The sequence below is a fragment of the Alexandromys fortis genome, unplaced genomic scaffold (genome assembly GCF_014885135.2).
Source record: "Alexandromys fortis isolate MF-2015 unplaced genomic scaffold, M_Fortis_MF-2015_v1.1 scaffold_118, whole genome shotgun sequence".
NCBI classification, from domain to species: domain Eukaryota; kingdom Metazoa; phylum Chordata; class Mammalia; order Rodentia; family Cricetidae; genus Alexandromys; species Alexandromys fortis.
This window is the reverse complement of record NW_026068010.1, coordinates 2120409-2148001: the sequence shown is the minus strand read 5'-3', so window position 1 is coordinate 2148001 and position 27593 is coordinate 2120409. Positions and strand designations below refer to the sequence as shown.

The window sequence follows — 27593 nt, the reverse complement described above, 5'->3', positions numbered from 1 at the left end:
CTAGTGAATGCTTAGCATAAACAAAGCCCTGGGTTTAATTCCCAGTCCTGGGGGAGAAGGCAGAAAGAGGAACTAAGTGGGGTGGGGTGGGGTGGGGGGTGGGGGTTGGGACATAGCAAACACCTTTGCCAGCCCCTCATCTCGAGAGGAAGCCTGTCTCCTATCAGGCTTCTAGGGGGTCTGGAGATTATCCTTATTTTGACAAAGTCTCTGAATATACCAGACCATCCCTTAAGATTACACATTTCGAGATGACCCCTCAGAATTCGGTTAAAAAAACACCAGACAGGTGTTTTTTAACCCTTCTTGAGACAACAGAGCTTTCATGGCAAGGCAAGGTGCACACAGATGCCGGAAGCCACACAACACACATTTCACACAACCCAGGATGGCTTCGGAGGTGCCTAGAGGGAGGGACGCTTGTCACAACCCGTGATAGAGACTGATGGGCGTGCTGGGATCTGTGAAGAACAGCCAAGGCCTGCTTAGCCCCATGGCCAGCTGTGAGAGACTGTCTCTCTCGTGCCAGACCTGTAAGAATTATGGCTCTCTGTGAGGCTCTAGCAGATGCCTCACTGGTCTAGACAGGTCTGATTTGGCTTATTACAGGAGACACCCAGACACGAATCACACTAGGTGTGTGCTTTGTGCTCCCTCCCAGGTGTAGGGGGTAGGAGTGTGGTCACTTTAGATAACTGATTACAAGTGGCCATAGTTAGTTACTTGTTTATATGTCTCTATGGAAAAGTGTGGCTTGTTTTTGTTAGTTTTTGTTGGGTTTTTTTGGCCACAGGTAGCTTGTCTTTGTGACTGAACACAGCTTGAACTCCACTCAGGTGACCTTTCTTAACCCTCAGGATATAAACTGTCTGATGGTCTGAGTAAAGCCGGCTATTGTGTGAGGCCACCCCAAATTTGGGCTCCCTTCTCCCGGGTGCCACCGCCTCTAGAGTGGTAAACAGTCTTCACGTTAGATGCCTGACTTACCGACTTCATCCCTGATGCTCGCAAGCTCAACTGTCAGCTCCTTTTCCTTCGCAAGCGCACTTTCTCTCTGAAAACAACAAAAGGGATGCTGAGAGGTAGAAGCGTAGTCACATGTTTCACAAATAAAGCATAGTAAACAAGCAGGGCTAGCCCTGAAGCTGAGAAACGCCCTCCTGATGCAAACCCAACAGAGCCAGGTCAGGCTCCCTCGCTCGCAGTATTAATATACAGTAACACCCACAGCCGTCCTTTTTGTGTGTCACATGGTTCCATCGGCCTGGAGTAGTTCTAGGAACATCTCTTATCCACACAGTAATATACTAGCATCTTTACTGTGTTCTATAAATTCTTGTTCAAGTTCTTAATGATAGTAGCTGATTCTTAACCATGAAAAAGCCCCCCATACAAGCTTTTTTTTAAAAAAAAATTATTCCCTTAAGTTTATTCTTTTGCCCATAACTAATTAGCTCTCTAAAGAATAATGAAAAATCAGAGCAGCAGCCCTGACATGCAACGTTTCGCTCCTAAGACCTGACGACAGCTAGGTTTCTATGAGTTTTGATCCGCTCTGGACGTTACTCTAAGGCACAGGAGGTACTGCACATTTGAAGTATTATTCAGGGCAAAAAGGCCATTTGTAACTCACTGGTCACTTGTTTTCACATTAGTTACATTCCGTGACATTAAACACTTCAGCACCTGAAGACATGCTACATATTCAGTCTGTGTTTATGAGCCACCGCAGAGGGGTCCTTAAGATTTTACTGCAAATGATAAGGAAATGCTTCTCAGAAGCCAGAGACACCAGCTATTCAGAGAAGGTTTCTGTCAGTCAACAGAAGATACTCCTAATGAAAACTGGCATCCGGAGGGACTTCCTTTGGCTAAACTGTGGACCAAACACATAACTTGGGTATCTTCAAGGCCTTGCGATTGTTGTCTGCCGTCTGCATGTTCAGTATCTCCCCAAAAGGTCTGTGTTAGAGGCTTCATCCCCAGGGATATGACCAGGAGGCGCTATGAATCTTTAAGGGGTGGGGTCTAACGGGAGTTAAGTCACTGGGACTGTACCCTTTAGGAAGACTGCAGGACGCTGCCCTCTTTCTCTTCCTAGCCACGACTTCAGCTTCTTCTGCCCCAGGCTCCCAACTGGTTCCATTTGCAGGTTCTATGCCCTCCGGAGGCCTAAAGCGGTGGTTCATCTGATCAAAGGCTAGGACTTCTGAGACTGCGCACTAACTACCCCTTTCTGTGTATAATTATGCCAGGCATCTCATTATAGCGTTGGAAGCTAATTAGCCCAACGCTCCTTAATGACTGGCCACCCTTGCCTGTCGTGACCTTGCTTTTCAGTTTTCTGTCAACTTGACACAGAGTCGCCTGGGAAGGGGACCCGCAACAGAGGAATTACCTCCATCAGACTGGTCTGTGGGCATGTCTACAGGGCATTTTCTTGATTAATGATGATGCGGAAGGGCCCAGCCCACGGTGAGAGGTGCCACCCTGTGCACACGGTACTGCATTGTCTGCAAAGCACACTGAGCAAGCCATGGGGAGCCAGGCTGTAGAGTCGTGCTCCTGCATGGTTCCTGCCTTAACTTTGCTCGAGGATGAACTGTAATTGGGACGTGTACGTCAAATAAACCCTCTCCTCCCCAAGCTGCTTTCGGTCATGGTTTTTTCTCGCAACAGCAGAAAGCCAACGAGGACAGCGGCTGCTTGAAACGCTCGTAGAACAGAAAGAGAAATCAGCATTTCGTTTAAGGTCCCATGAGGGATAGCAACGCACACAGGTCACGGTGGCTCATTCTTCAAATGAAGAAGGGCTTATGAGCAATCTCAGTCCATGGGCCCCCAAAGATCTACCCATCTTCGTGCCCGATAATGGGCCATGATGAAGACATGCCGGCCAAATTAAACCTTGTCCTCTCCAAGTTGGTTTTGGTCGGTGTTCACCACAGCAGTCGAAAGCCAAACCAGGAGCGGTCACCACAACATGGGGAACTGTATTAAAGGGTCACAGGATTAGGAAGGTTGAGAGCCACTGATTTAGACTAAGGTAGTTTACTGTGGGCTCCTGGTGAACCTCAAGTCAACCAAAAGGCCTTTGCTAAGCAATGACATGCTATTCATAGTGCTGGAGGGAACTCTGCTGTCCTGATGGCTACCTGGAGACACCTGGAGAACTAGCTCCGTGGTCCAGCTGCTATTTAGCATGAACAGGCTCATGGGAGAGCTCTCAGCAGTTGTTGACTAACAAGTCTCTGAAGAATGTCCACCGAAAGGTCTGACAGTAAAGAGCAGTGGCCCCTGCGTGGTCGGAGTGTCTGGGACTCACTCAAATCCGTATGTGGAAACTCTCCAGCTTACGTGGTTTCATGAGTGGGATTAGCACTCTCGTGAAAGAAGCACTTGGAGCAGTTTACCTCTTTCCCAAGTACAAGCAAGACAACTGAGAATGGGCCATCTTGGAGTGTGTGGGCCCTCGTCAGAGACTGGGAAAGCATTGGCGTTGGATCTCCCACCCTCACAGCTCTAAGACATAAACTTCTGTGGCTCACACAGCAAAGGTGGAGACATTTTGCTGCATCAGCACTAGTCAGCTCTGTTCCTTCAGCCTGAGGCAGTTCTGCTTTCCCTGAGTTCAGGCAGTGATTAGGCCACAGAACGCTGTCTTCCGAACTCTCAGAAGATGCCACTTCCAATGTCATGACTGTTACATGGGGCGATAATGGGATTAAATGAACATGCAGATGTAATACAACCACAGTAGCACCTGCGTGTTAGGTGGCGTCATAGATGCATGGTTTCCTTTGACTTTATTTGTAGCTAGACAATGTCCATAGTAGTCGGCATGTCTCTGTATTAGTCACCTATGTTCAGATGGCTCTGGTTCTTTCTTCCTTTCTTTCTTTCTTCCTTCCTTCCTTCCTTCCTTTCTTTCTTTCTTTCTTTCTTTCTTTCTTTCTCTCTCTCTCTCTCTCTCTCTCTCTCTTTCTTTCTTTCTTTCATCTATCTATCTTTATTGTTTATCGTCTATATCATGTATCTACCTAACATCTATATATCATCTACCAATTATCTATCTGATGTTGTGGGACTGTCAATAAAATTAAATCTTGAATCAGAGGGTGGAGTCAACCTTCAGCTGGCCAGAATTAACCATATTTTTTGGCAGAGCCAGATCAGGATAGAGAGACACAGGAAGGAAAAGGGAGAGGCTAAAAAAGACTCACTTTTCTTTTTGGATCTGGAAAGGTTGAGAGGCAGGGTCAGCTGATCATTTCTCTATTGCCCTAGGATCTATCAGGTTTTTACACCAATATCTGACTCCTGAGTTTTATTTAATAATACAACAATATGAGTAACTGCTTCACCCGCCATCTGTCATCTATCTATCTTACTTATCATCTATATTCTATCATGTATACCTGTTATCTATCTATCTATCTATCTATCTATCTATCTGATCTACCTATTTATTTATTTTTGCAGCACAGAGACAAACCCAGTGTGGTACACATGCAAGAAGAGACAAGCATTGAGCTATATCCCTAACCCTGTACTCTGATTTTTTTAGTACTTCTTGAGGCTCTGCACTGACTATATATAGAGTCTGCATGCATGTGCATGAATGTGTGAATATGTGTGCATGTGTGTGCGTGAATGTGTGTGCATGAATGTGTGCGTGTGTGTGAATGTGTATGTGTGAATATGTGTACATGTGTGTGAATGTGTGTGTGCACGAATGTGTGTGTGAATGTGTATGTGTAAATATGTGTGCATGTGTGTGCGTGAATGTTTGTGTGCATGAATGTGTGTGAATGTGTATGTGCCTGCATGTGTGTGTATGTGAATGTGTGTGTGTGAATATGTGTGCATTTGTGTGTGCGTGAATGTGTATGTGCATGAATGTGTGTGTGAATGTGTATGTGTAAATGTGTGTGCATGTGTGTGCGTGAATGTGTGTGTGCATGAATGTGTGCATGTGTGTGAATGTGTATGTGTGAATATGTGTACATGTGTGTGTGAATGTGTGTGTGCACGAATGTGTGTGTGTGTGAATGTGTATGTGTAAATGTGTGTGCATGTGTGTGCGTGAATGTTTGTGTGCATGAATGTGTGTGAATATGTGTGTGAATGTGTATGTGCCTGCATGTGTGTGTATGTGAATGTGTGTGTGTGAATATGTGTGTATGTGTGTGTGTTTGTGAATGCGTGTATTTCTTGGGATCAAACCTGGGGCTTCACATATGCCAGGCCTGTGTTCTATGATTGAGCCACATCCCCAGCCAATTTTGACACAGTTAAAAGAATGTAGAAAAACAAAATGCCAGAACTTGGAAAGTATTCTTATCTAATTGACCACAGGACTTTTACACTTGTTTTAATGGTAGCCTCCGATGGCTAGCTGACCGCCATCCTGTACTAATTTACTGCTTTGGGGAAGGGTCATTCCAGTATTTGCACTGCAGTTAACTAGTAAGAAAACTAACTTACTTCTACATTGAAAACAATTTGGAAAAGTCACATCCTCTGCTTCGCAAACACAGGCAGAGAGCTAAACTCTTATGCACATTAATCAAAGAATAGCACAAGAAAGGCTCCTGTCAGAGTCACAAAGATTCAGACAGTATCTGGCAGAGAACTGTCAAATCCTAACAAAAACAGTAAACTCACCCCAACTTCAAACCCAAAGCAAATACCTCCTTCAGTTTCCCACTGTAGTCAGCATCTGATGATGGGTACAGCACCATCCCACTGTAGCCAGTGTCTGACGATGGGTACAGCGCCCAGTGTAGCCAGTGTCTGATGATGGGTACAGCACCATCCCACTGTAGCCAGTGTCTGATGATGGGTACAGCACCATTCCACTGTAGCCAGCATCTCACGAGGACAGCACCATCACTGGATGTGATCCCCACATCACAGCAAACACCTCTTAACCTTCCAGGTGAGTGGCAGGTAGGAAATGAACCCCAAAAGGAAAGTGACGAAGCTCTAGAACATTCTGGGTAGACATTATTTACTATTTAATAAAGAATATCAAGGCTAAGTTCTACCAAACACGTTCTTTAGCCATGCTTAGAATAATTGGCTCCTTTCCCCACGTCTTCAAATACAGCCATTGCTTGGTGTCCATAGAGGATGCTTTCAAAACTCCTCCTTACCAAGGTACCTAAATCCACATATGCTCAAGTTCTTTACTTAAAAAATAGTGCCATGTGTACAGAGAACCCGTTCCTATTCCCCTAGAGCAGTGGTTCTCAACTGTCCTAATGCTGTGACCCTTTAATACAGTTCCTCATGTTGTGGTGACTCCCAACCATGCATTTTCACTGCTACTTCATAACTGTAATTTTGATATTGTTATGAATTATAATGCAAATATCTGTGTTTTCTGATGGTCTTAGGTGACCCCTGCATAAAGGTCGCTTTACTCCCAAAAGGGGTTTCTACCTACATGTTGAGATAGAAACCACCTGGAGCGTTCAAACCACCTCCCTTGGCTTACAATACTGAAGATGGTGTGAATTCCTTGTGAGCAGTTGCTTCTCTGTAGTATTTAGGGAACAATGTGACCAAAAAGCCAAAATGCCTGCGCTTTTTCAGTACCAATGCATTCTTCCTGGATATTCTGGCTCCACGGTCAATTCGTTGAAGGACAGCTGCAGAAAGCACAGAGCCAGAGGATGGCTAATACTGTCGATGAGCCCTGGGCTTTCTTCCCATTGATGGGGAGGTAACAGAGCTGTGTGGTGAAGGAACCAGCTGGCCTGGAAACAAACACTGCAGGGGTTTCAACCCGAGCCCCAGTTATCATCGAACACTGGGCACACCAAGAGTCTCCCCTCCCCTCCTCACTTCTGCAGAGAGATGGAGTAAGGGCTGAACGGGACACGGACAGGATCTAGCACTCCTGGTCCCACAGCTTGTCACGTCTGACTGCAGTAGAGGCAGTCAGCTGCCACTCATCTGACTCCGGAAACTTCTCTAGCTGTATCCCCGACCCTCCTGACCACCCAGCTCCCAACCCACCCTTGTCTCCACCCCGAGAGCTCACCCTACCCATGTGTATCCTTGATACTGATTTGTGGCTCATAGGTGGGGACATGTCCAGCTTTTGCTGCCTCTTCCACACAGCCTTCTGGGGCTGTAACTTCAGATAGGGTGGCTGTTTGGTCCCCCCTGTCAGTTCTAGATGAATCTTTCGGACGTCCCTGGACACATTCCTGCTAAAGAGGCTGGCTCAGCTCTGCCTTAGCTTGCCAAGGCCAGCCTGCCTGTTCTGGCGAGAAACTTTCTTCCGTCATGTTGGCTTTTTGAAATGATATCAACCCTTCTAATTTATGCATCAAGTAAGTTATTTTGTGTTTCCTGAAAGCCAAGCCAGAATGACGTCATGACCCTGCATTGGCGTCAACAGCTAAGACTGTAGGACCAGCATTTTCTAGGTGAACACCAAGGACTCTTTCCATTTGTTTTGACCTTGCTACAGCTGTCCTGTACCCATCACGGAACCACAGAACCCAGCAGAAGCCTTGATCTCCAGAGGCCCTTAGGCTCTGGGGACACTTGAGATGCCTTTTCTACAAGAACTTCAAGCCACTCTTCTCACTGTTCCCTGGGTGATGACAAGACAGGGGGGACTGGGATGGGAGCAAGGCATCCTCTGACATGGGGGTCGGATCAGCTCTTCCCTAAATGGGGAATGTGTGGAAAATTCCTAACTGGTGCCAAGCACGTGAACTCCTGTGTTCACTCAAGAGGGCTAAATATAGACACCAGCATCAGTTATCCACATTGTCCTGGTGACAAAGTCCAGGCCTTGCAGAGTCCAGGAAAACCATTTGTGACCGGGGACTGTTTAGTCTAAGACAGACTTAACTTCAGATGGGTACCTGGGGAGCACTCATGGTCTCCCCAAGTCAGCAGCTGCAGCTCTGCAGCTGAATCTCCATTTGAGCGTGGGTCTCTCCTTCACAGTACTGGCTCTCCATTTGTTTTAGCATGGCAGGGAAATCTTAAATGTGGAAGCCAGGGATGACGAGGGACCGGGGAACAAAGAGTTCACCCTCCTTCTCCAGACCTGAACGTAGGCACCACAGCAGGCCTGCTCTCCCGGAGCCTACCCACCTTTGAAGACTTGGCTCTCTGTGCCACAGTCTTCCACAGATCCCTGCAAATTCTGCCATCTCTCTTTCCTAGCTAGACCCACCTGGCAGAGCCAAGAACCCACTCATTCCTGTGTCACCAAGCAACTGGACGTGTGGCCAAGCCCCGAGACAGTCTGCCACACTCTGTTACCTTAACCTGCTTAGTCACCGGGAGTTACCTGTTTAGATGGCTGACACCACCTCGTGGGACTGGTGGTAACAGGAAGTGAAACTGTCTCTCCTAGTTAACATCACCTGTGTGACCACACTTGGGCATCAGCCAGCCATGCGCCTCCTTGAATGAGCAGCCAATAAAACTAAGACTGCACTCCGATATCCCTGGATGGCTTCTCCGCGACTCCAGAAACAGGAAGCTTATATGATACCACACACTGACTCAGTGCCTACTGCATAACAGGCAAAAGGCATTTTGGCCTCCAAGAAGCCAGTGTCTCAGTGCGAGCCGATATACAAGCAATTACAGAATAGTGCGAGATAACCCAGGAGCCTAGGGCTGTCTTGGAGGTTTAGACTGAGGTCAGAGGAGGAACATCAGGGTCAGTGAAGGGAGCTTCCAAACGGCACCAGGGGCTTCTGGGAACCTTTGTCACCCCAGCAGACAGGCCCAGAGTCTTCATCTTTGTAACTTCTGACCCTGGTCTGTGATATTCACTCAAGAACTGTTGTTTGTCTACAAGTGATACTGAAGGCCACTTATGAAATTCACTGTAGACTGAGCAAGCGTGCTCCTAAGAAATGTTTCCCTTGCCTGTGTGTGTGTGTGTGTGTGTGTGTGTGTGTGCATGTGTGTGTGTGTGTATACCAGGAACTCTTAACAGTCTTTGCTATATTTTTTAAACGACATATCATATATTGTACTTATTTAAGTGCACATGTGTATGTGACTGCCAGCGTCTGGGGAGGCCGCGTGTGTCAGACCACCTGGGGCTGGCGTCACAAGCGGTTGTGAGCCACCTGAGGTGGGTGCTGGGAAGCCAAGCTAGGTCTTCTGCAAGAACCACCAGTGCTTTTAACTGCTGAGCCATCTCCTCAGCCCCCTTCCCAGAGTTTTAAGCTGCTCTGCGTAAGTGCTAATCACAAGGCACTAAGCATGGATGTGGGCCATGCTGTTCCCAAGCTAAGCAAAATAAGACCACACAGATAAGAAAGCGGGAGGACTCGGGTGCACTGGCACATACCTGTAATCCCAGCACCTGGGAGGGAGAGACAGACGATTGCACGTTCCAGGCCAGCTCAGGCTGAACATTAAGACCGTGCCTCAGAGAAGAAAGGAGGGTAGGGCTCTCTCTGGTATTGGAGTGAATAACTGGGTCCTTTCTATTGTGAATTAAGACGCACACTTTCACACTAAGCCTCACGAAGTTAGGAGTTTTCTACTCTTCTCAGAGATAGTATTGCCTTTTACCCATGAGCGTGGCTTAATTCAACTTGGGAAAAATGTGTCAAGCTGGGAAAGTATTTTCTTTGGTACCTTCAGATGAGCCAGTCACGCAACACACACATCTCCACGGTAATTTCCATGCACAGACCATTCATTTTCAGTGTGGGTATTAAAACACGTGACCAGATTTATAACAGAGCTCTGGGGGGAAAGCCCTTGAGATGTGGGGTGACCTTTTATTTTGCCCTGGATTTAAGATAGTGCTGACCCAAGGTTTGAGTTAATCAATAAGTATTATTTCTTTCCCAAATAATTAATACAAAGCGCTTGTATTTGTATAATGACCCACTTTTCAACTCAGAAATGAAATTTAACACAAATTCATTCAACACAAAGTACTGCTCATATTTAATCTTCTTCCATACACGCCTGTGTCTCATTGTGCAAACATAGGATTGTGCTCAAATCCTATGTTAAAAGAAACCAGAATGACTGAACTTAAAAGGTCGCTCCAGTTTTTGCCCCTGTGCCTGCTGGGAGAATCACCTGTTAAAAGAAAACATCTTGTTTACCCCGGAGACAGCGGCTAATGAGGGAGCATCATCCAGGCAGGAAGATAACGAGGGTATCCACATCTGGATGCCTAACGAGCAACTGGAAAGGACAGAGACTGATGGGGCTAAGGAGAAGGAAATCGAACATGCAAGGTAGGAGCCTTCTAGAGGCAAAGCAGGAGAATTGGAAACGAGCCAGCATGAAGAGCTTTAACCCATTTATGCTGCACTTAGGAAACCTTCTGACTTTGTGTGGACCCAGTCACCTTCCCCAAAGCAAGGCCGTCAAGCAGTCTTACAACCAGGTTACATCTCTGCTAAAAACAAAACAAAACAACAACAACTCAGACAGATCTGCACTTTCCCATTAATACAAGTTAAGATATGCAAGTCTGGCTTCTTGGCTGGAAAATTCTCTGCATTTTTTGTGCATTGCATTTTCTTCTGGGTTTATCCTGAAAACTACCCTCTTGTGATTCTTCATGTTGAGCAAAGGCACTTTTCTCTTGTGCTCTTTCCTTGTAGTTACAACCCCACTCCTTGTCAGTTGAACAAAACTCTACCCCATTTATCCAAGTGCAATTAAAAAATCCCACTCCATCTCCAAGAACCTTGTCTGGGATTTACCCCCAACTTGTTTCAGAGTTGGGGAGTGGCGAGAACCTTCATTTAATTATCCTCTAGTCTGTAACTAGTGTTTAATTGCTCGGTGTGTGTCACTGTTGTCTATACAACCTGCAATTTCCCTGGAAAATATGAGAGCACAAGGGAATTGGTAACTGATAAGAGGCTGTTCATGTTTCTAAATAATTCTTTGGTAGTCTCTGCAGCACCGACACATGGAGGAAAGCAGGAATAAACATGGCTAATTGGATAGCTTTGGGAAAGTGGGAAGACAAGAGGCATGGATGGTTTTTAAAGACTTATTTATTTTATGCGTATAGGTGGTTTGCCTGCACATATCTATGTGCAGCACTTGCATGCAGTACCCAAGGAGGCCAGAAGAGGGCACTGGATTCTCCTGGAACTGGAGTTATAGATGGTTGTGAGGTACCACATGGGTGTTACGAATTGAACCCAGGTCTTCTGCAAGACCAGCTCTCCAGCCCCAACACAGATCATTTTAAAGAAATTTTTTTTTCTCACTTTGCAGTTTTTTTTTTTTAATTTTGTTCTTTATGAAGAGTGCACTGTTTCTCCTGGTGCACCAGGTTAAAGAGCCATTCCCAGGCACTGCTTTCTTAGCCCCGTCTCTGAAATGACTTTAAACGTTACTTTCACATCTATCATTTTTAAAAACAACACCTTAGCTCCAGTGTCGTCAAACTGCAAAAGAACATATTGTTACCTCTTAAAATCAAATGTTCTCTCTCAGGGTTATGGGACACAGTGGAAAAAGGTTTGGTTTCGGAGGGAGAAGAAGCTGGGCTAGAGCAGTCAGGAGAACTTCCCTAGTGACCTCTGCCAGACATGAACACTTTTCAAACTACATAGATGCTCAGCTGTCGGGTCTGACAGAGGGCGGGGCTTACCCAGATCTACAGCTTGACATGCCCAAAGGCAGAGGGAATCCTGTCTCCTGGCACAGCACCTGGGTAACAGGTAGCTGTGGAGTGAAAGAAGGATCCAGGCATACTTCCTGTGAGGTTATCCTGAAAAGCAACAGCAACACAAAAACGCTTGCTTTGGTTTTAAAAGAGGAAGTCGCCAAGTCCTTCCCAGAGCACCTGTAAATACAGGGATCCATTACACCTGCTGTGGGAACACTGTGCTGAGACATGGCAAAAAAAAAAAAAAAATCAAGAAATATGGGTATGAGCATAATGAAAAGGGCCTATGATACAATTCAATGTTTTATGTTTTTATCACAGAGAATTTAAGTACTGAATTTGGGGTTTCAAAGCCAAAACAAATGACAGCTACTTAAATATCACACTTCTAAAGAGATGAGTAACATCAAATTATTTTCCAAAATTTTTAAATGCAAGAATGACATAAGATTATTTTTAGCAATTTGATTGAAGAGAAAACAGGGGCAAGTTCACTTTAGGATATATTCTTATTCTCTCTCTCTCTTTCTTTCTCGCTCTCTCTCTCTCTCTCTCTCTCTCTCTCTCTCTCCAGCCCAGGCTGACCTGGAACTGGATATGCAGACCAGGATGACCTTAAAACCATAGAGATCCATCCCCTTGCCTCTGCCTCCCGAGCGCTGGGATTAAAGGTGTGCACCACCCCTGGACAATCTTTATCCCAAAGGTAAAACTTTTTTTTTTTGAGATAGGGACTTATTACACTGCCCTTGGTGGTCAGACTTCACAGTCTACCAACCTTACCCACCTCAGCCTAGCAGCTGAGATTACAGGCAACATCTCCGTGTCTGGCTTTATTTCTGGAACTTTTCGACCTGAGTTCAGGAGCACAAACTTTATGATAAGGTTGGGCATCTGTCTTCTCTTTCCCTTCAGCAAAGTATTGTTAAAAGGCTCCCTTGAAGGCCTTTCTGTAGCCACATCTCTTGAAAAAAGAGCGGCTACAGTGGTGGTTTTTTATAACCGCTTCCTGTATGTATATTTCTTAACAACACACACATACACAGCAGAAGCTCTGACTCTGGCCGACAGATGCCAAACTCGCTAGCATGTCAGTACCCGAACTTAGTTTTCCGAGATGGTGTGTGAGTGGTAGGTCAGCATTCACGAGCAGAGCTGACAGAAGATGATCCCCACTGACGGCCCTGTAATGAGTTTTAAATTAAGCCATATATTTCCCCGTCACCTGGTCACACACTATATCCCAAGCTATCTACGAGTTGATGCCACATGGGTAGAAAAGAGGCAATTTCAGGCTTCTCGTCCCTCATGAGATTCCATTTCATGCATCTTTGACGAAATGCATAGCACAGGAAGAGTTCTTGCTGGTAGTTATCTAGAGAGAGAATTGAAAACGCCCACGCCCCTCTCTAAGTGCCCAGACCAGGCAAACATCAAAAGCAAAGCCGGTCTTTGTGTTGAATCACTGTGCAGTGCTTGTTCTGACTCGATTTCACTTCTTCAGCTGTGGATTTTCTTTTTGGTGAACCCCCAGCCTCCCTGGCTCACCAAGGCTTGGCCCCATGCTACCTACCACTTTGTGACAGGAGAGTCCCAACGCCAACTCTTTAGACCCTGTGCCTACTTCTCTGACATGGACAATCAAACCCAAGAGGAAATGCTCTTTAAATCCCGAGTGATAAACTTTCCAAGTTCCAGTGTGGCTTAGGGAAAACATTGGTGCCTAGCTGACCCACATCCCGCCCACACTATAACATCTTAGGTTTCCCAGGTGCATAAAATGCACGAAGAACCTTCCCAGGATTCCCCTGGCAGTTTGGATTTCAAGACCTTCCCAGTATGTCTGCAAAATGCAACAGTTTTATCTGAGCCTGCAGGAACGTAACATTATGTAAGGCCCCGCAGAGCTCCAGCGAGCAAACGCTTTTCCGTGAGCACCACTCACGATCCAGCACCCTGGAAGGAGAACCCGGAGCTTCCTGCTCACCAACAAAGCACATAGGCATGCGAGGGAAGGGGAAGGGGAGGGGGCAGAGGTGGATGCTCGCACCTTCTCTGCTCGGACCAAGGAGGAGGGGAAGAGAGGAGAGGGAAGGCCAAGTACCTTCTGGTCCAGGCACTGAAGGCAGTTATAAAGCTTGCAGCAGCGGTGGCCCATCCCGGCGGGCTGGCTCCACAGCACCTGCATTCAACGTCTCAGCCGTGGTCCCTAAGCCGAGGTGCTGGCTCCCAAAGGGACGCTCCGTGGAACTGTCACAACTTCCATGTGGTCTCCCGGCTACCTTATTTCTCCTGATAACTTCAGCGATTGTGGAGAGGAGGACCCGGGAGGAGAGGGCGGGGCAGCTGGCAAATCCTCCTGCGAGGGAGGGGCGGAAGCCCGGCTGCCGGCGCAGCAGCGGCAGCAGCAGAAGCAGCAACAACAGCGGTGAGGGCCACCTCGTCTCTGGGAATCCTCAGAGCCGGGCGGTTGAACTGTCGCCTGACAACCCAGCCTTTGACAGTGGCATCTCCCTGAGCAGACAGTCGGCTGCTCTGGGTGCGGCACTGTCTCTGTACCGCGCAGACACGCCTAGAGAGGAAGCAGGGCACACACAAAAGGAGACCCACGGGGACCCGGGGTGGGGGGTGGAGGTAGACCAAGGCAAGCTAGCTTCTCGCCCAGTCCTAGCTGCCTGTCTGGCTAAGAAGCAAACATATATTTAAACGTGACTGATGGCAAGGTCTCTCTGTCCAGGGACTCCACGGTCCACAGGGAGGGCTCGTGGGCAAATCTTCATGCCCCAAACAATTGCTTGGGCCTCATTTGTTGACATCTTTACATGTAAAATGTATTTTACAAAACCTTAAGATCGCTGCTCTACACAAGCCATACAAGAATCTTAAGGACTTAAGATTAAATTGGGATAGGAGGCAGGTGTTTCCCTTAAGCAAATGGCCTACCAGTCTTTTATGGGATTTGAACTTTCTAATCAGCTTGTAATTTCTCAAAATGAAGAAGAGAAGGGGCAAGAGGCAAAAGTTTTCTTCAAAAGAAAAACAAAAGAAGAGACCTTGTATTTTAACCCGTATTTATGCAACCCGGGAAGGAAAATATGCAAATATTTATAAAATTAGCTTTTCAGCAGAAAAATCCCAAAACTTATCATCAACAAAAATATAAAATTACAGAGTTAGAGATATGGCTCGATGGTTAAGAGCACTCAATGCTCTTCCATAGGACCTGGATTCTGTTCCCAGTACCCTTATGGGACAGCTCACAACCACCTGTAACTTCAGGTCCAGGGAATCAAATGTCTCTTCTGACATTTGACATAAATTCCTCCCGGGTCTTCCTCTCCACAACTGCTGAGGTTATCAAGAGAAATCAGGTAGCCAGGAGACCTCATGGAAATTGTAACAGCTCCTGGGGGGGGGGGTCCCTTTGGGAGCCAGCCAGCACCTCTGCTTAGGAATGCCACGAACACACTGAAGGAAGGGGCTGCAGAGTCAGCCTGCTGGGACGCGACCACCACTGCTGCAACGCGACCAGCATTGCTGCAAGCTTTGTAACTGCCTGCAGCGTCGGGTACCCTGGAACCCACAAAGCATTACACACACACACACACACACACACACGCACGCACGCATGCACGTGCGCACACATGCACGCGCATGGCTAAAATAAATCTAAGACAATACACACTTTTTTTTTTAGGAAATTTGCCTAAGGCTATAAACAGATAATGCATGCTGAAGCTAGGTGAACTTATTAACCTAGCAGATTTTCCCACAGATCTGAGTTAAGTAGTACAAGCCCTGTGGATTTACAGAGGACTATTTGGTAATCAAATAAGAATAAACTGGAATGTTTGCCCCAGTGTTGAAATCAGAAGCACACGCCTTTCTTGACTCCTACCAGATACATCAGGAAAATCTTTAGGACAGCAAATTGACTTGAACTGACAAATCATTAAATATCCGAGCTCTTTGGCCCAACACTTCCTCTTCTACCCCACAGCAGGGCTCAAAGCAACAAGCAAGGATATGAGCGTGGGGTGTTCAATACAGCATCACTTGTAAATACGGAATAGCACTCCTGCCCCATGTTGTCAAGGCATCCTACTATACAGAAAGGGAATAAGCTCTTGAAGGAGAAAGTAAACTTTTACCCCAAAAGCACAAAGCAAAGGCTTACTGGATATGTTGGCACACACCTGCAACCTCACCGCTCTAGAGGTGGAGACTAGCCTGGGCTACACAGTGAGACTCTTTCTCAAAAGAAAACACAAAACAAAACAAAAATCCTACTCCCACACATACATACACATGCATGCATAAATGCGCGCGCGCACACACACACACACACACACACACACACACACACACCACCTAAGCACACACACACACTTGGATAGTTTGGAAATGATGTTTTAGAGATACTCCCTAACAACCAGCCAACACAGAGTGGGGGGCAGGAGATGAGATAATTTCCACTCGAGTCTCTTCCTCTGTCTTTATTATTAGGAACACGTTTTTGTTTGCTTTCAAGTGAAATGTATAGGGGAAAGGCAGGGACCTTCCACCTTCCAGGCTCTGGGGAGTGGGGAGGCAGGTGTGGTGATCTGAACGAGATTGACCCACACCGCCTCACACATTTGAATGCTCTGTCTCCACTTGGTGGAATTGTTTGGGAAGGATCAGCAGGTACAGCCTTGCTTGAGGAGGTGCGTCACTGGGAGTGTGCTTTAAGGTTTCAAAAGTCCATGCCAGGCCTAGTGCCATTCTCCTTCCATCTCCTGCTCGTGGGTCAGAGGTTCAGCTACTGCTCCAGCCCCATGCCTGCCACCTGCCTGTCACCACAATAACAGCCACGACAGCCATGGGCTCTCCCTCTGAAACCATCATCTCAACTCAATGCTTTCTTACAAGTTGCCTCGGTGACGGTGATTCTTCACAGCAATAGAAGAGGAACCAAGACGCGAGGCTTTTGCTTTGTGGAGACAAGATCGGATCATTCCCTAGGATGGAAGACACTCTTGCACTTTGACCTTAAACCTGGGCTGAGACTTGTACAGAAAAGTCATTGTGTACAAAGTGGCGATTTTACACACCATATTCAGAGCAGTGTGAACAGTAGTCAAAAGGCAAATGCAGTCCGTGTGTCCATGGGCAGATGAAGGTTAAAAGGAATATATATGCGATGGAATATTGCTTGGTTTAATTAAAAGAAGAAAAAATTGTTGACAGATCCCCTGTTGTCGGCATTCTACCACCAAGTCACACTGCCAACCTCAAATGGGAGACTGCACGCAGACCACAATATGGCTGAACTTTGAGGACATGATACCATGATTAAAACAGACTGTAAAAGAAGCTGGAGCCATATGAAAGGTTATCCTGTGTTAGCTGTCTCATTATTGAGTCAGAATGTTGCAGATCCAAGGTCAAGGAGCTATTTTTAGCCACCCACTATCCATCTCTATGGCTGACCTAACAACCTTGTAACTATCATGTGCAACTTTCTGAAACGTCCTAACCAACTCCTAGCTTCCATCAACACAAAAGCTAAGGATGCTACCAGGTCGCATCTGAGACCTCTACCAGAGATTTCCCTACTTAGCTGTGGACCCCTGATGCTTCCAATTTGGAAAACACTTTGAGTTATTACTTTCTTTTGCTCTGTAACTCTTAAGACTTTCTTGGAACATATTATTTGGGTTCACCAGAGCTCTCCTGGGGGATTCTGTGTCTTGGAGATCTTGCAGGAATCTTTCTAGAGGACCAGTGCCTTTAGGAGCCCCAGCAGGACCTAGATGGGTCAAACCAAGGCCCAGTTGTGGCCCAGGTTTTAGCCAGTCAGATCAGATCAAACTACCTGGGCACCTGCCTTGGGTCCTGCAGTGGCATCGGCTCCCCGATATGCATGCCCTCAGGGTGGGTTCGTCCTCACCTGTGGTGAAGGGTGGGGGCCCTCTCTCCCGAGCGCAGGGGCTAGCTCTCTTTCAGTAGTGGGCTCTCTAGCAAGAGGTAAGGCCAGCTTTCCCAGGGCAGTGAAGAGCAGGACGGGCTCAGTACAGCCCTTGGATTTCATCTCGCATCATTCCTGAGGCCTTCCGAGGTGCCACTGGCCACAGATATCAACACAGACCCCGGCTGCAGTTGGACCATGGACCCAGACATGGCCTTTGGCAGCAGCTTAGGTTCAGCAACATCCTGGCTTTGGGTGGAGGGAATGCCACTCAGGTGGGAATGGTTCCAGCAGCCTTGTGGTCACTGGACATCACTAAGGCCTCAGGTTGCAACTGCAACCCTGGGTCTCTATGTGACCTTGAATGACAGTGTAGGACCCAGACTTCAGATCAGACTCCCAGCGGTGGTAGTAGGACCATGGACCACAACATGGTCCTAAGCAGTAGCTGGGTCTGTATGTCCTCACTGCTCCCAGCAGCAGTATGGCCCTGAGACACCAACCTGATCCTTGATCTCGGGTGTCTTTACAGCCTTTAATGGCAACAGGAACATCGGACATCAGCACAGACCCTGGCTGCAGTAGGGTCATGGACCCTAATATGGTCCTCAGCTGCAGCTCAGGCCCAGACGTCACCATGTCATTGAGTCACAGTGCAGGCCCCTCAGATGGATGCTCCCTAGTTCTTGGTCACCAACCTGGACTCAGGGTTGCTGGTTTGACCTTGGGTTTCTTCATGGTGCTTGGTGGTAAGCTGAGCCGTGTATATCTATCTGGACCCTGGTCACTAGAAGGGTTCCAGACATGGCCCTCTGCGGTAGCCTGGTCCCAGATGGTAGCACAGGCCACCCATATCTGTATGGCTCCTACTGTGGCAGGACCCCCTGACTTCATCCAAGTTGCAGGCTCCGACCCAGATCCCCGGCCTCTGTATGGGCCCCCTGGTAATCTGTGCCACAGAGTTCAACGCAGACCCGAGCTGTAGCTGGACCTTGGATGCAGACATGGCTCAGGCAGCAGCTTGGCCTGGTTGACATCCTTGTTCTGAGTGGTAGCCCTGGCCACCCAGATCAGGATGGCTCTGACTGCACGTGGCTGCTGGACACCAACAAGGCCATATAGGATGCAGCCCAGACCTCAGGCTTCATGTGGCCTTTGGTGACACCATGGGGACATGGGTATTAATCTAGACCTCAATTGTGGTAGGACCATAGGCATAGACACAGTCCTCGGCAGCAGTCTAGGCCTGGATTTCACCATGGCCCCAGGTGATGGCAAAAGTCACCCAGACCAGTAAGGTCCCAGTGGCAGAATCACTCGTGAACCTGGTCTTGGTCCCAGGAGGCAGCGCGGCACTGAAGTCAGCATGGCACTCAATGGCAAGAGATGCCAAGGATATAAACACAGACCCTGGTGACTATAGAACCAGAGACCCACATCGGGCCTTTCGTAGCCACCTGATCCAGATATCACCATGGACCCAGAGGGCAAGCTGACCTCCACCATCAGCCCAATCCTTTACATCCACCTTTCTTCCTTTTTGTGCCTTTCCGTGAAGTATGACCCAATCTGCTTCTCTAACTCTCCCGATTCTCTGTCCCTTGTTTATTTCAGCCTGGGCCCAGGGACTCAGGCTGGCTTTTTTTCCTGCCTGTTGGGAAGGTCTCAGCTAGGCCCCCTCTGCACAAAATCTTGTTCTGTAACTCTTAAGACTTTCTTGGAACCGTTTCCATATTAGGACACATTATTTGGGGCAAGCTAAATCTGTGTTTCCAGGCTGGGGAGAAGCAAGTAGCGAAGAAGGTAGAGAGCTAGGCCCAGGAGAACCCATGGTTAGCATATGGGAGCGAGAAGCCCACGGAGAGGAAGCTGGAAGTGTCCTTGCAAGTCTGAGGCCACCATGTGTACAGTAGAAGCCACCAGAGTGTCCTTCGCTTGTTACAAAACTAAAGCCCACACCCTTAAAGACTTAAGACATTAACGTGACATGGAGTTGTATGCAGAACTATGTGTAAGAGCATGTGCCAAGAAAGCTTACACCATGCAAATGAGTCCCCAAAGATACAGAAAGTGACAGAATCATCCCAATTCTGTGAGTGGGACTGTTTGAGTGTTGGAGGTACCCCGGGTCAGCAAATGCCCTAGTGGGAGTGGGATGGGAAAGGGGGGTCAGCAAGCACAGAACTTCAGTGTTTCCCAAGACACTGCAGGCGCTGGACAGACCACTGGCCGTAAAATGCTTGCTGTATAAGCCTGAGCTCCAATCTCCGGTGCCCACGTTAAAAAAAATAAAAAGTAAAAAGAAATAAAGAAAAGCTGGTGGGACTGAGAGAGGAGGAACCTTGGGGCTTCCTGGTCAGACAGTCCAGATTCAGGGACAAACTGTCTCCACAAATAAGGCGGAGAGGGTCTCCTCAGGCACATCTGCATGCACCCCCACACACGCATGCACACACACATGCATGCACGCACACACACACATAGATACTGCAAAATAACACAAATGTACTTAACAATACTGAAGTATGTACTTAAAAATAGCTAGTGCAGTTAAAGCCAAGAATGGTGGCACACACTTGTAACCCTAGCTCTCAGAAAGCTGAGGCAGGAGGATTGCCATGAGTTTCCTGCCAATTTAAGCTACTTAGTGAATTCTAGGTCAGACTGGGCTTCACTGTGAGACTTTGTCTCAAAACAATCAGTGCCCCCCCAAGGACATTTACAATAGCAAAATTTTATGTATGTTTTAAAAAGCACAATAAAAAAATGGCAGCTTGTATTTTCTTGGATACAAATAGGCCCTGGGCCACAAGCTTGGATGCAGTCAAGCTTGAGGGAGTAGGTGAACAACAGGAGGCTCCATGGGCCAAAACTTTTCAGTGGGGATGTTTACTCAGGCAAAACTACCATCCTGAAGGAAAAAGTTTCTTTCTAAGCCAGGATACTGTGCCTTATTAGAAAGCTGCTATTCACTCATAGATACTATGCCACAAACCTCGCAAATGCCCTGTCCATGAAAGGGAGAAAGAGAGAGAGAGAGAGAGAGAGAGAGACAGACAGACAGACAGACAGACAGACAGACAGACAAGGGGCAGGGCTAGATTTCCTACGTGGCTGAAGGTGTGGATTGAATCACACATGGTTCCGACATCCCACCTGTGATATGATTGCCCGGGCTTCAGCAACCTACTGCTCTAGAATAGCTTCCTTCTCCTCAGTCAACATTAGAGACACACTCAAAGCGAGCAAGAAAAACACCATTGGAACCCACTTCTAGTCTCAACAGTTCACAAAACTTTGGCACCTTTGTTTCATCCATTTTTTTTTCTATTTCGGTTTTTCAAAACAGGGTTTCTCTGTATAGCTCTGGCTGCCCTGGAACTCACCCTGTAGACTACGCTGGCCTCAAACTCACAGAGATCTGCCTGCCTCTGCCTCCTGAGTGCTGGGATTAAAGGTGTGTGCTACGACCGCCTGGCTTGGTTCATTATTTTCATCACCCAGGTTTAGTAATCATCAGGACTTTGATTGGGATGACTCCAGGTGCTTGGGAGGCTGAGGCAGGGGGATAAAGTTCAAGACTGGCTTGGCTAACAGAGCAGATTGAAGTACAGTCTGGCCAATTTAGCAAGAACCCTTTAAAAAATGAACATGGAGTGCTTTAATCCCAGCACTCGGGAGGCAGAGGCAGGCAGATCTCTGTGAGTTCGAGGCCAGCCTGGTCTACAGAGTAAGTTCCAGGACAGCTAGGGCTACACAGAACAACCCTGTCTCTAAAAGAACCAAACCACACCAAATGAACAATGGAAAAGGTGCAGTGACTTGGGGTAGGATTAGCCTGGCTCCTACACAGCCCTCCTTCAATTTTCAGAAACTAAAAAGTCAACTGATTTTTTCTTTAAAACTTTCTTTTTCCCTCTCCTTTTCATAAGTGTTCTACAGCAAAGTCCTACTTACTTCAGCATATGGTGATAAAAATCATGGATATTTTCTTATCTATGATGTGACCAAACATTTGATAAAATGGACATTGTATCTTTGGCCTCTCCTATCCAACTTGTGACAAAATTTTACTGATCTCCACTTTTTCCTTCTTTGTTCATGGATTCCATCAGGTCCGGGTCTGCTGGATCCCTTTTCTCTCCCTCAGGTCACAAGCTTATTCGGACTTTGCCAGTCACCCCACGGAATGCTCCACAGCTCACCTGCCTCCTTCCTTCTCTCTAATCCCAATTCATTTGTTCTCCAGGCTGTGGACTCAAGTTCAGTTCTAGGATGTAACAGTGTCACAGATGTGTGACTGTGGGCATGCCGGGAAACACATGATGGCTGGGTAGTCCTTCTACAGTTATTAGCTGAGATCTATATATAAATTATTCTCTCCAACTGGGCATTCAGCACTTACTACTTGCCTAGCAATCCCAACAGTCTGGGTTTGAGCCTCAGCTAGTATAGTAATAACTTCCTTCATTATTTTAATCGCTTACAATATACTGTGCCCAGCACAGACAATCTGGAAGCTAATTCCTTCACTTTGGAGTGTTTGTGAGGGCCCACAGACTGTTCCACCTTGACTGGAGGTCAGAGAGTTTGAGCTTAGTTTTGCTCTTTAAAGTTGTTGACAACATACAAGAGATTCTGACCTAAAATAATTAGTATTTTGGGTATAGAGGTGGATCCATTTCACCTGCACCAAGGGTTGGAGAGTTCAAGTCTATTCCTTACATCCTGTTAAGGCAGTCTATTGCCTCCCCCTCCCCTTCTGGAGTGAAGTATATAAATAAGCACGTGGAAAATAAAGGCGTTGGATTCAGAATTCAGCAGGCACTGAACTTCCTTCCTGATGCTGCTCTGTGTTTCTGTCGCTTATTTTTCTCAGGTCTGGGTTCCCTTTGGTTAACAATTCTAATCCTCTCGCTCCTACCCTGGAATGTATGTGTTTTGTCAAGGCTGCTGTTTCCACAAGTGCTGACTTTGAATAAAACCATGGTACTGGAGGAGAACCCGAGGAGGTGGCTGCTGATGGTGGCGCTCGCTTTCTTGAATTTCTTTCCGAGCATTCTTAAAAATTATGAACTGGTGTTTGTCTTAACATGCACCACGCTTTGGTTAATTGCACTTAACCTTTTCAGATACTCAGCTTACTGAAGATTTACCCTATGGAGAAATTTCTTGGTGGTCCTCTCTGCCCTTTGACACAGCTCATCTGTCTTCCTTGCTATCTGGCCGAAGAGATCAGCGACTCTCGGGTATGTTTCCTGCCACAGACCTGGAACCATTCCACCTTGCCAGGTAGGAGCAAGACTTCCTTCTGGGTAGGGATGGCAGTTGGACTGCACATGCTTGAGCGTCATCATCATCACCTGAGGACCACTGGGAGGAAGGAGGTGTCCCTTAAAGGAGGTGATCCTTCCAATTGAAAAATATCCTTTGAAAAAGAAATCCAGATGGGGGGGCGGGGACACTGATAAGGAGGATACAATTCCTCCTTTGGGGACCTTTGAAGCTGGGGCTTGACTCTGGATGGAGGATCAATGGCAGTGAAACTTAGAGGAAAAGAAATTGATCCTTTCCAATGGTGGCGAAGAGGGAGTGGGATGGGGTGGGAAGGTGAAAGGGGAGGGGGCAGGGGAGTGTGAAAGGTTCTACACTCTGAATAAGAGTTCTCCAGGGCTAGGAATCTAGCTCAGCACTAGAACATGAGCTTAGCTTATGTGAGACCCAAATTCAATCCCCCCACTACACAAACAAAATAACCGAAACTCCAGGGACCCCCCCAACGTGCTCCCCTATCTGCAGATGCTTAGCCTCTCAAAGCCAAACAGAAAAGGGCTTAGCCTTCTGGCATTTGGCACACTTGGAACTGGGACGTCATAAGCTCCTGATGCAGTGTGGTGGCTTTTATTTCTTTTAAGAGCTTGAGATGTTGGAGCTGGAGAGTTGGCTCAGTGGTTAAGAGCACCAGCTGCTCTCCTGTAAAGGACCGACCCGGTGAGACAGGGTATCACTACGTAGCCCTGGCTGGTCTGGAACTCTCTCGGGACCAAGCTGGCTTTATAACTCCAGACTGGAATTAAAAGAGATGTGAGCTGCACACAGCGTGGAGCTGGGAACCCAACCTGGGTCCTTTGGGAGAACAGCAAGTGTTTTAATCATTGAACCATCTCTCTGGCTCCATAATGTACTCCATCCCTCTGGAAATGGGAGCCAAAATACTCTTTCAAGTCACCTTGGTCCTGGTATTTTAACACAGCAACAGAAGAATCAAGAGAACATCTAAACGATGTCTCTCACAGCAGCTGACCACAGCCACAGAAATCCACAAGGTTTTCTGGTCTGCACACAGCTCCAACTTGTTTCCTGATACTCGCATAGCAAGATCCTGAACTATGTCAGAACAGGGGCACAGACTGGGCTGTTTATTTCATTTTAAATCTGACAGCATGAGATGACAACAAAGATGTTTTCGCTCCCCTTTCTGATGTATTAATAATAAATTTTGCAAGGTACCGAAAGGTACCGATTTTTCGAAATTCAGAAAGTCATTGTACTTTGCAAATATGATATGACAACGCGCCCCCCCCCATTTAATGAATATATTGATACATTCTGTCAAAAAGAGTTATGCTCCTGTCTTCCTAATATAGCCATTTAAGCAAAACAGGCAGGGGGATCCCCAAAGGGGCTGTTGAGCTGCTGCACAGAATAGCTGGTTGCCTCGTTAAAGACAGGGATTTCAGGCAACCCAGTTAATAAGTCTGGCCTGGCGATGAAAAACACCATCGGTTTGTTTAATACGCTAAAGCTTGTTTGTAGCTCTGACTGTACCCTCAGTGGAGGGTGGGCCCCGTTTCTCAGCCAGCACCTGTCTTGGTTTTCTTCATTCTAAGTTATTTGGCCTCAGCTCACACTCACGATGAACCAACATCCAAGGAAGTAGCCTCCCCCTTGTATCTTTTCCTTTCACTAGCTCCCCAAGTATGGCCTAACAACTGTACCCTGATTTTCAATGCCTCTGCTTACAGTATTTGACTTTATAAACGACAAGAAAGCAATGCACACTTAGTAAACACTTGGCCACAAAATTTGAATTTGGATCTTTCTTGGGAAGGCAATATGCTGCTCGGTCCTCTAGCTTATGCTAACTTGAGGCAGTGACTCCATCTCCCAGTTAGCCCCGTGGCCGCGAGGGGGAGTCACATGTAAGTTATGACCTGCTGGCAAGCTACAATGGCCAGTTAGGCACACTGTTGATTTTTAATATTCTTTAACATCATGTTTACAGATTTGAACCTAGAGCCTTGGGTGTAACAAGCTTTCTACCTCCAGCCCAATATTTTCAGCCTCCAGTATGTTTATCAGGTATAACCCCCCTGTAAGTATCTGTCATAGTTAGCTACAGTGTGTCAATCTGAAACAAACCCAGAGTCTCCTGGGAAGAAGGAATCACAGCTGAAGAACCACCCCGAAGAACTGCCCTGAGCAACTGTGTTTACATCTCAGCATCTTCTTAATTGTTAATGGATGTAGGAGGGCTCAGCCCACTGTGTGCGGTGCCATCCCTAGGCAGGTGGGCCTGGGCTATAAAAGGGAAGTAGCTATGCAAGCCAGAGAAAGCAACCAGTATACAGCATCCCTCTGTGGTCACCGGTCTCTGCCTTGGCTTTATGATGGACTGGAATTCATCAGCCAAACACACCTTTCCTGCGCACGCAGCTTTCTGTCAGGGTTTTACCACAGCAACAGCAAAGCCTACCACACTCCCTTCACGGTCGCCTTGTCTTGTCATGCCAACAGCCGCCAACCGGACCTCTCACTCCCCTGGACCTCTCCTACAATCCCATTCTTCACCCAGTTGCCGGGGTGACCTTCTAAACATGGAAGGCGAGCTCCATGCTGGCATCATTAAATGGCATTTAGGGTAGCTAGCCCTCATCCCATGAATGGTGAGTGAGAACAGATCTTCAGTTTCCCTTCCTTCTGTCCCCCTTATGCATGGAGGTGCAGGGCCAATGCCTTCATGGCCCCTCCCATTCCTTCCCCATCTCCCCAGCTCGTCTTCTTCCTTCCCCCTCTTTCCCTTCAGCTTGGACATCATACATACAAGGGTATGATAGGGACACACAAAGAACCACTCAAATGCCTTCATGGATCTGGAGAAAGTCCAGGGTCTGAAAATCACACAACCATGCTTGATTTGTCCTTCTGAGTTCGACTTCTTGTGCTCAACACGAGGATCTCCATTTTTATCTATTCTTCTATGCAATGACAATAATTTATTCTTTGGGGGGGGTAATGGGAGGGTTTGAGACAGAGTCTTATGGTGTAGCCTTGGCCATCCTGGAACTCCCTATGTAGACTGTATATCAAGCTGGCCTCGAACTCACAGACATCTGCCTGCCTCTGCCTCCTGAGTGCTGAGATTAAAGGTGTGTGCCACTACACCTGGTTAATTTCGTTCTTCTTTATGGCTGAATCAAACTTCATTGTGAGACCAGCAAGATGGCTCAGTGGATATTTTGAAGCATCTTGCACGCTGGAATGTGGCTCACTTGGTGGTGGTGGTGAATGGTTTTAATGGGAGTTGAGCTGCACTTGCAAGCATTTTATTGACAATTTTTGCATCTTTGTACATCACAAAGATTGGCCTATAATTTTCTTTTCCATCTTCCCTCTTTTTTTTTTATTGTGACATTATCTGATTTTTAAAACATTTTTGTTGATTCCTTGTGGATTTCACATCATGCACCCAGATCCTATTCAGCTCCCCTTCCCTTTGCCTTCTCCCTCTGCCCCTGCAACCCACCCCCCAAAATCAAAATACAATGAAATTAAAAAGAAAAGAAAAAAAATCTCATGAAAGTCGCAGTGTGGCACAATAAGCCACACAGTGTGCCCCTCAGTCCACACATCTTTTCTTGCAAGTGTTCACTCCAGTGAGTCATTAGTCTGCTTCTGCTGGGCCCTCGCTGGGACTCCTCTTGGACATCTTGCTGTTGCCCTATGGCATGGAGATGCTGCAACTTTGGAACTGCAGAAGCTGGCTCTTCACATGCTCCAGCAGATCACAGATGCAGTAGACATGAGAGTGGGCCAACTCATAGCCCTGGTTTTGAGCCTGGGTGGTAGCTGATGTGGTCAGCCCACCAGCTCTCCCTCATCCTCATCACCAGGGGGCGCTCTCTGGCCCTGCCCCAGTGTGCTTGCCTGCTGCTGCAAGCAAGGAATGAAGCCGGTTCACCTGCATCAGGCCAACAGGGTCAGCTCTACTGTGTGCTGCCTGGGGGTGGGGGGGGTGGGGGGTGTAGAACCTACTCTCCCTAGTGCTGAATTTTATGAGGCACAAGACCAGCTCTCCCACTTTCATGACCTTGTGGCCAGCTTTGCCATCTCTCCCTTGCCCATGCCACCCTATGGCAGATGAGGGGCTGGATCTGTCTCTGCCACTGACTCAGATCCTTGGAGCCAGCTCACTTGCACCCCTGTCAACGGTGTCAGTTCTATTGTGCTGCCCAGGAGAGGTGCAGGGCCTGAACCACCGCCTGAGGGCTGCAGTTAGTGAGGGGCAGGATCAGCTCTCTCCTACCTGACACAGGAAGTGAGGGGCAAGGAGCAGAGGCATTATCTGGTTTTAATATCAGGGAAATACCAGCCTCATAAAACTAATTCAAAAGCATTCCTTTTTATTTTATTCTTTTATTTTATGAATCAGCTGGAGGAACACTGGTGCCAGCTGTTTAAACATCTGGTAGAATTCAGCTGTAAGTTCAGCTGGAATACAGCTTTTTCTTTTTCGGAAGACTTTTTATTACTGCCGTAGTCCCAACTGCACATTATCCATCTGCTTAAACTGTTTACAACGCCTTAGTTTAGTCTGGGTAGGTCTAGAAACGTATCCATTTTTTCTCTCTCTCTTTTTCCAGATTACTGGAACAGGTTTCCGAAGCACACGTTAACAATTGCCTGAGTGTCCTTGTTGTCTGTCACAATGCC

The 27593-nt window shown here is 47.1% G+C and overlaps 1 protein-coding gene across 3 annotated transcripts in view; it reads right to left on the bottom strand.

Moving 5' to 3' along the window:
• Mtus2 (microtubule associated scaffold protein 2) overlaps positions 1-27593 on the bottom strand; it is a 368119-nt gene that overhangs the window by 40663 nt on the left and 299863 nt on the right. For 2 of the 3 annotated variants that reach the window (XM_050161972.1, XM_050161973.1), the window contains exon 8: positions 988-1054. In XM_050161972.1, coding sequence (XP_050017929.1) covers positions 988-1054 — 67 coding nt within the window. Of the gene's footprint in view, positions 1-987; positions 1055-13754; positions 14017-27593 lie in introns of those variants that run through there. The other variant, XM_050161974.1, reaches the window with a different exon arrangement.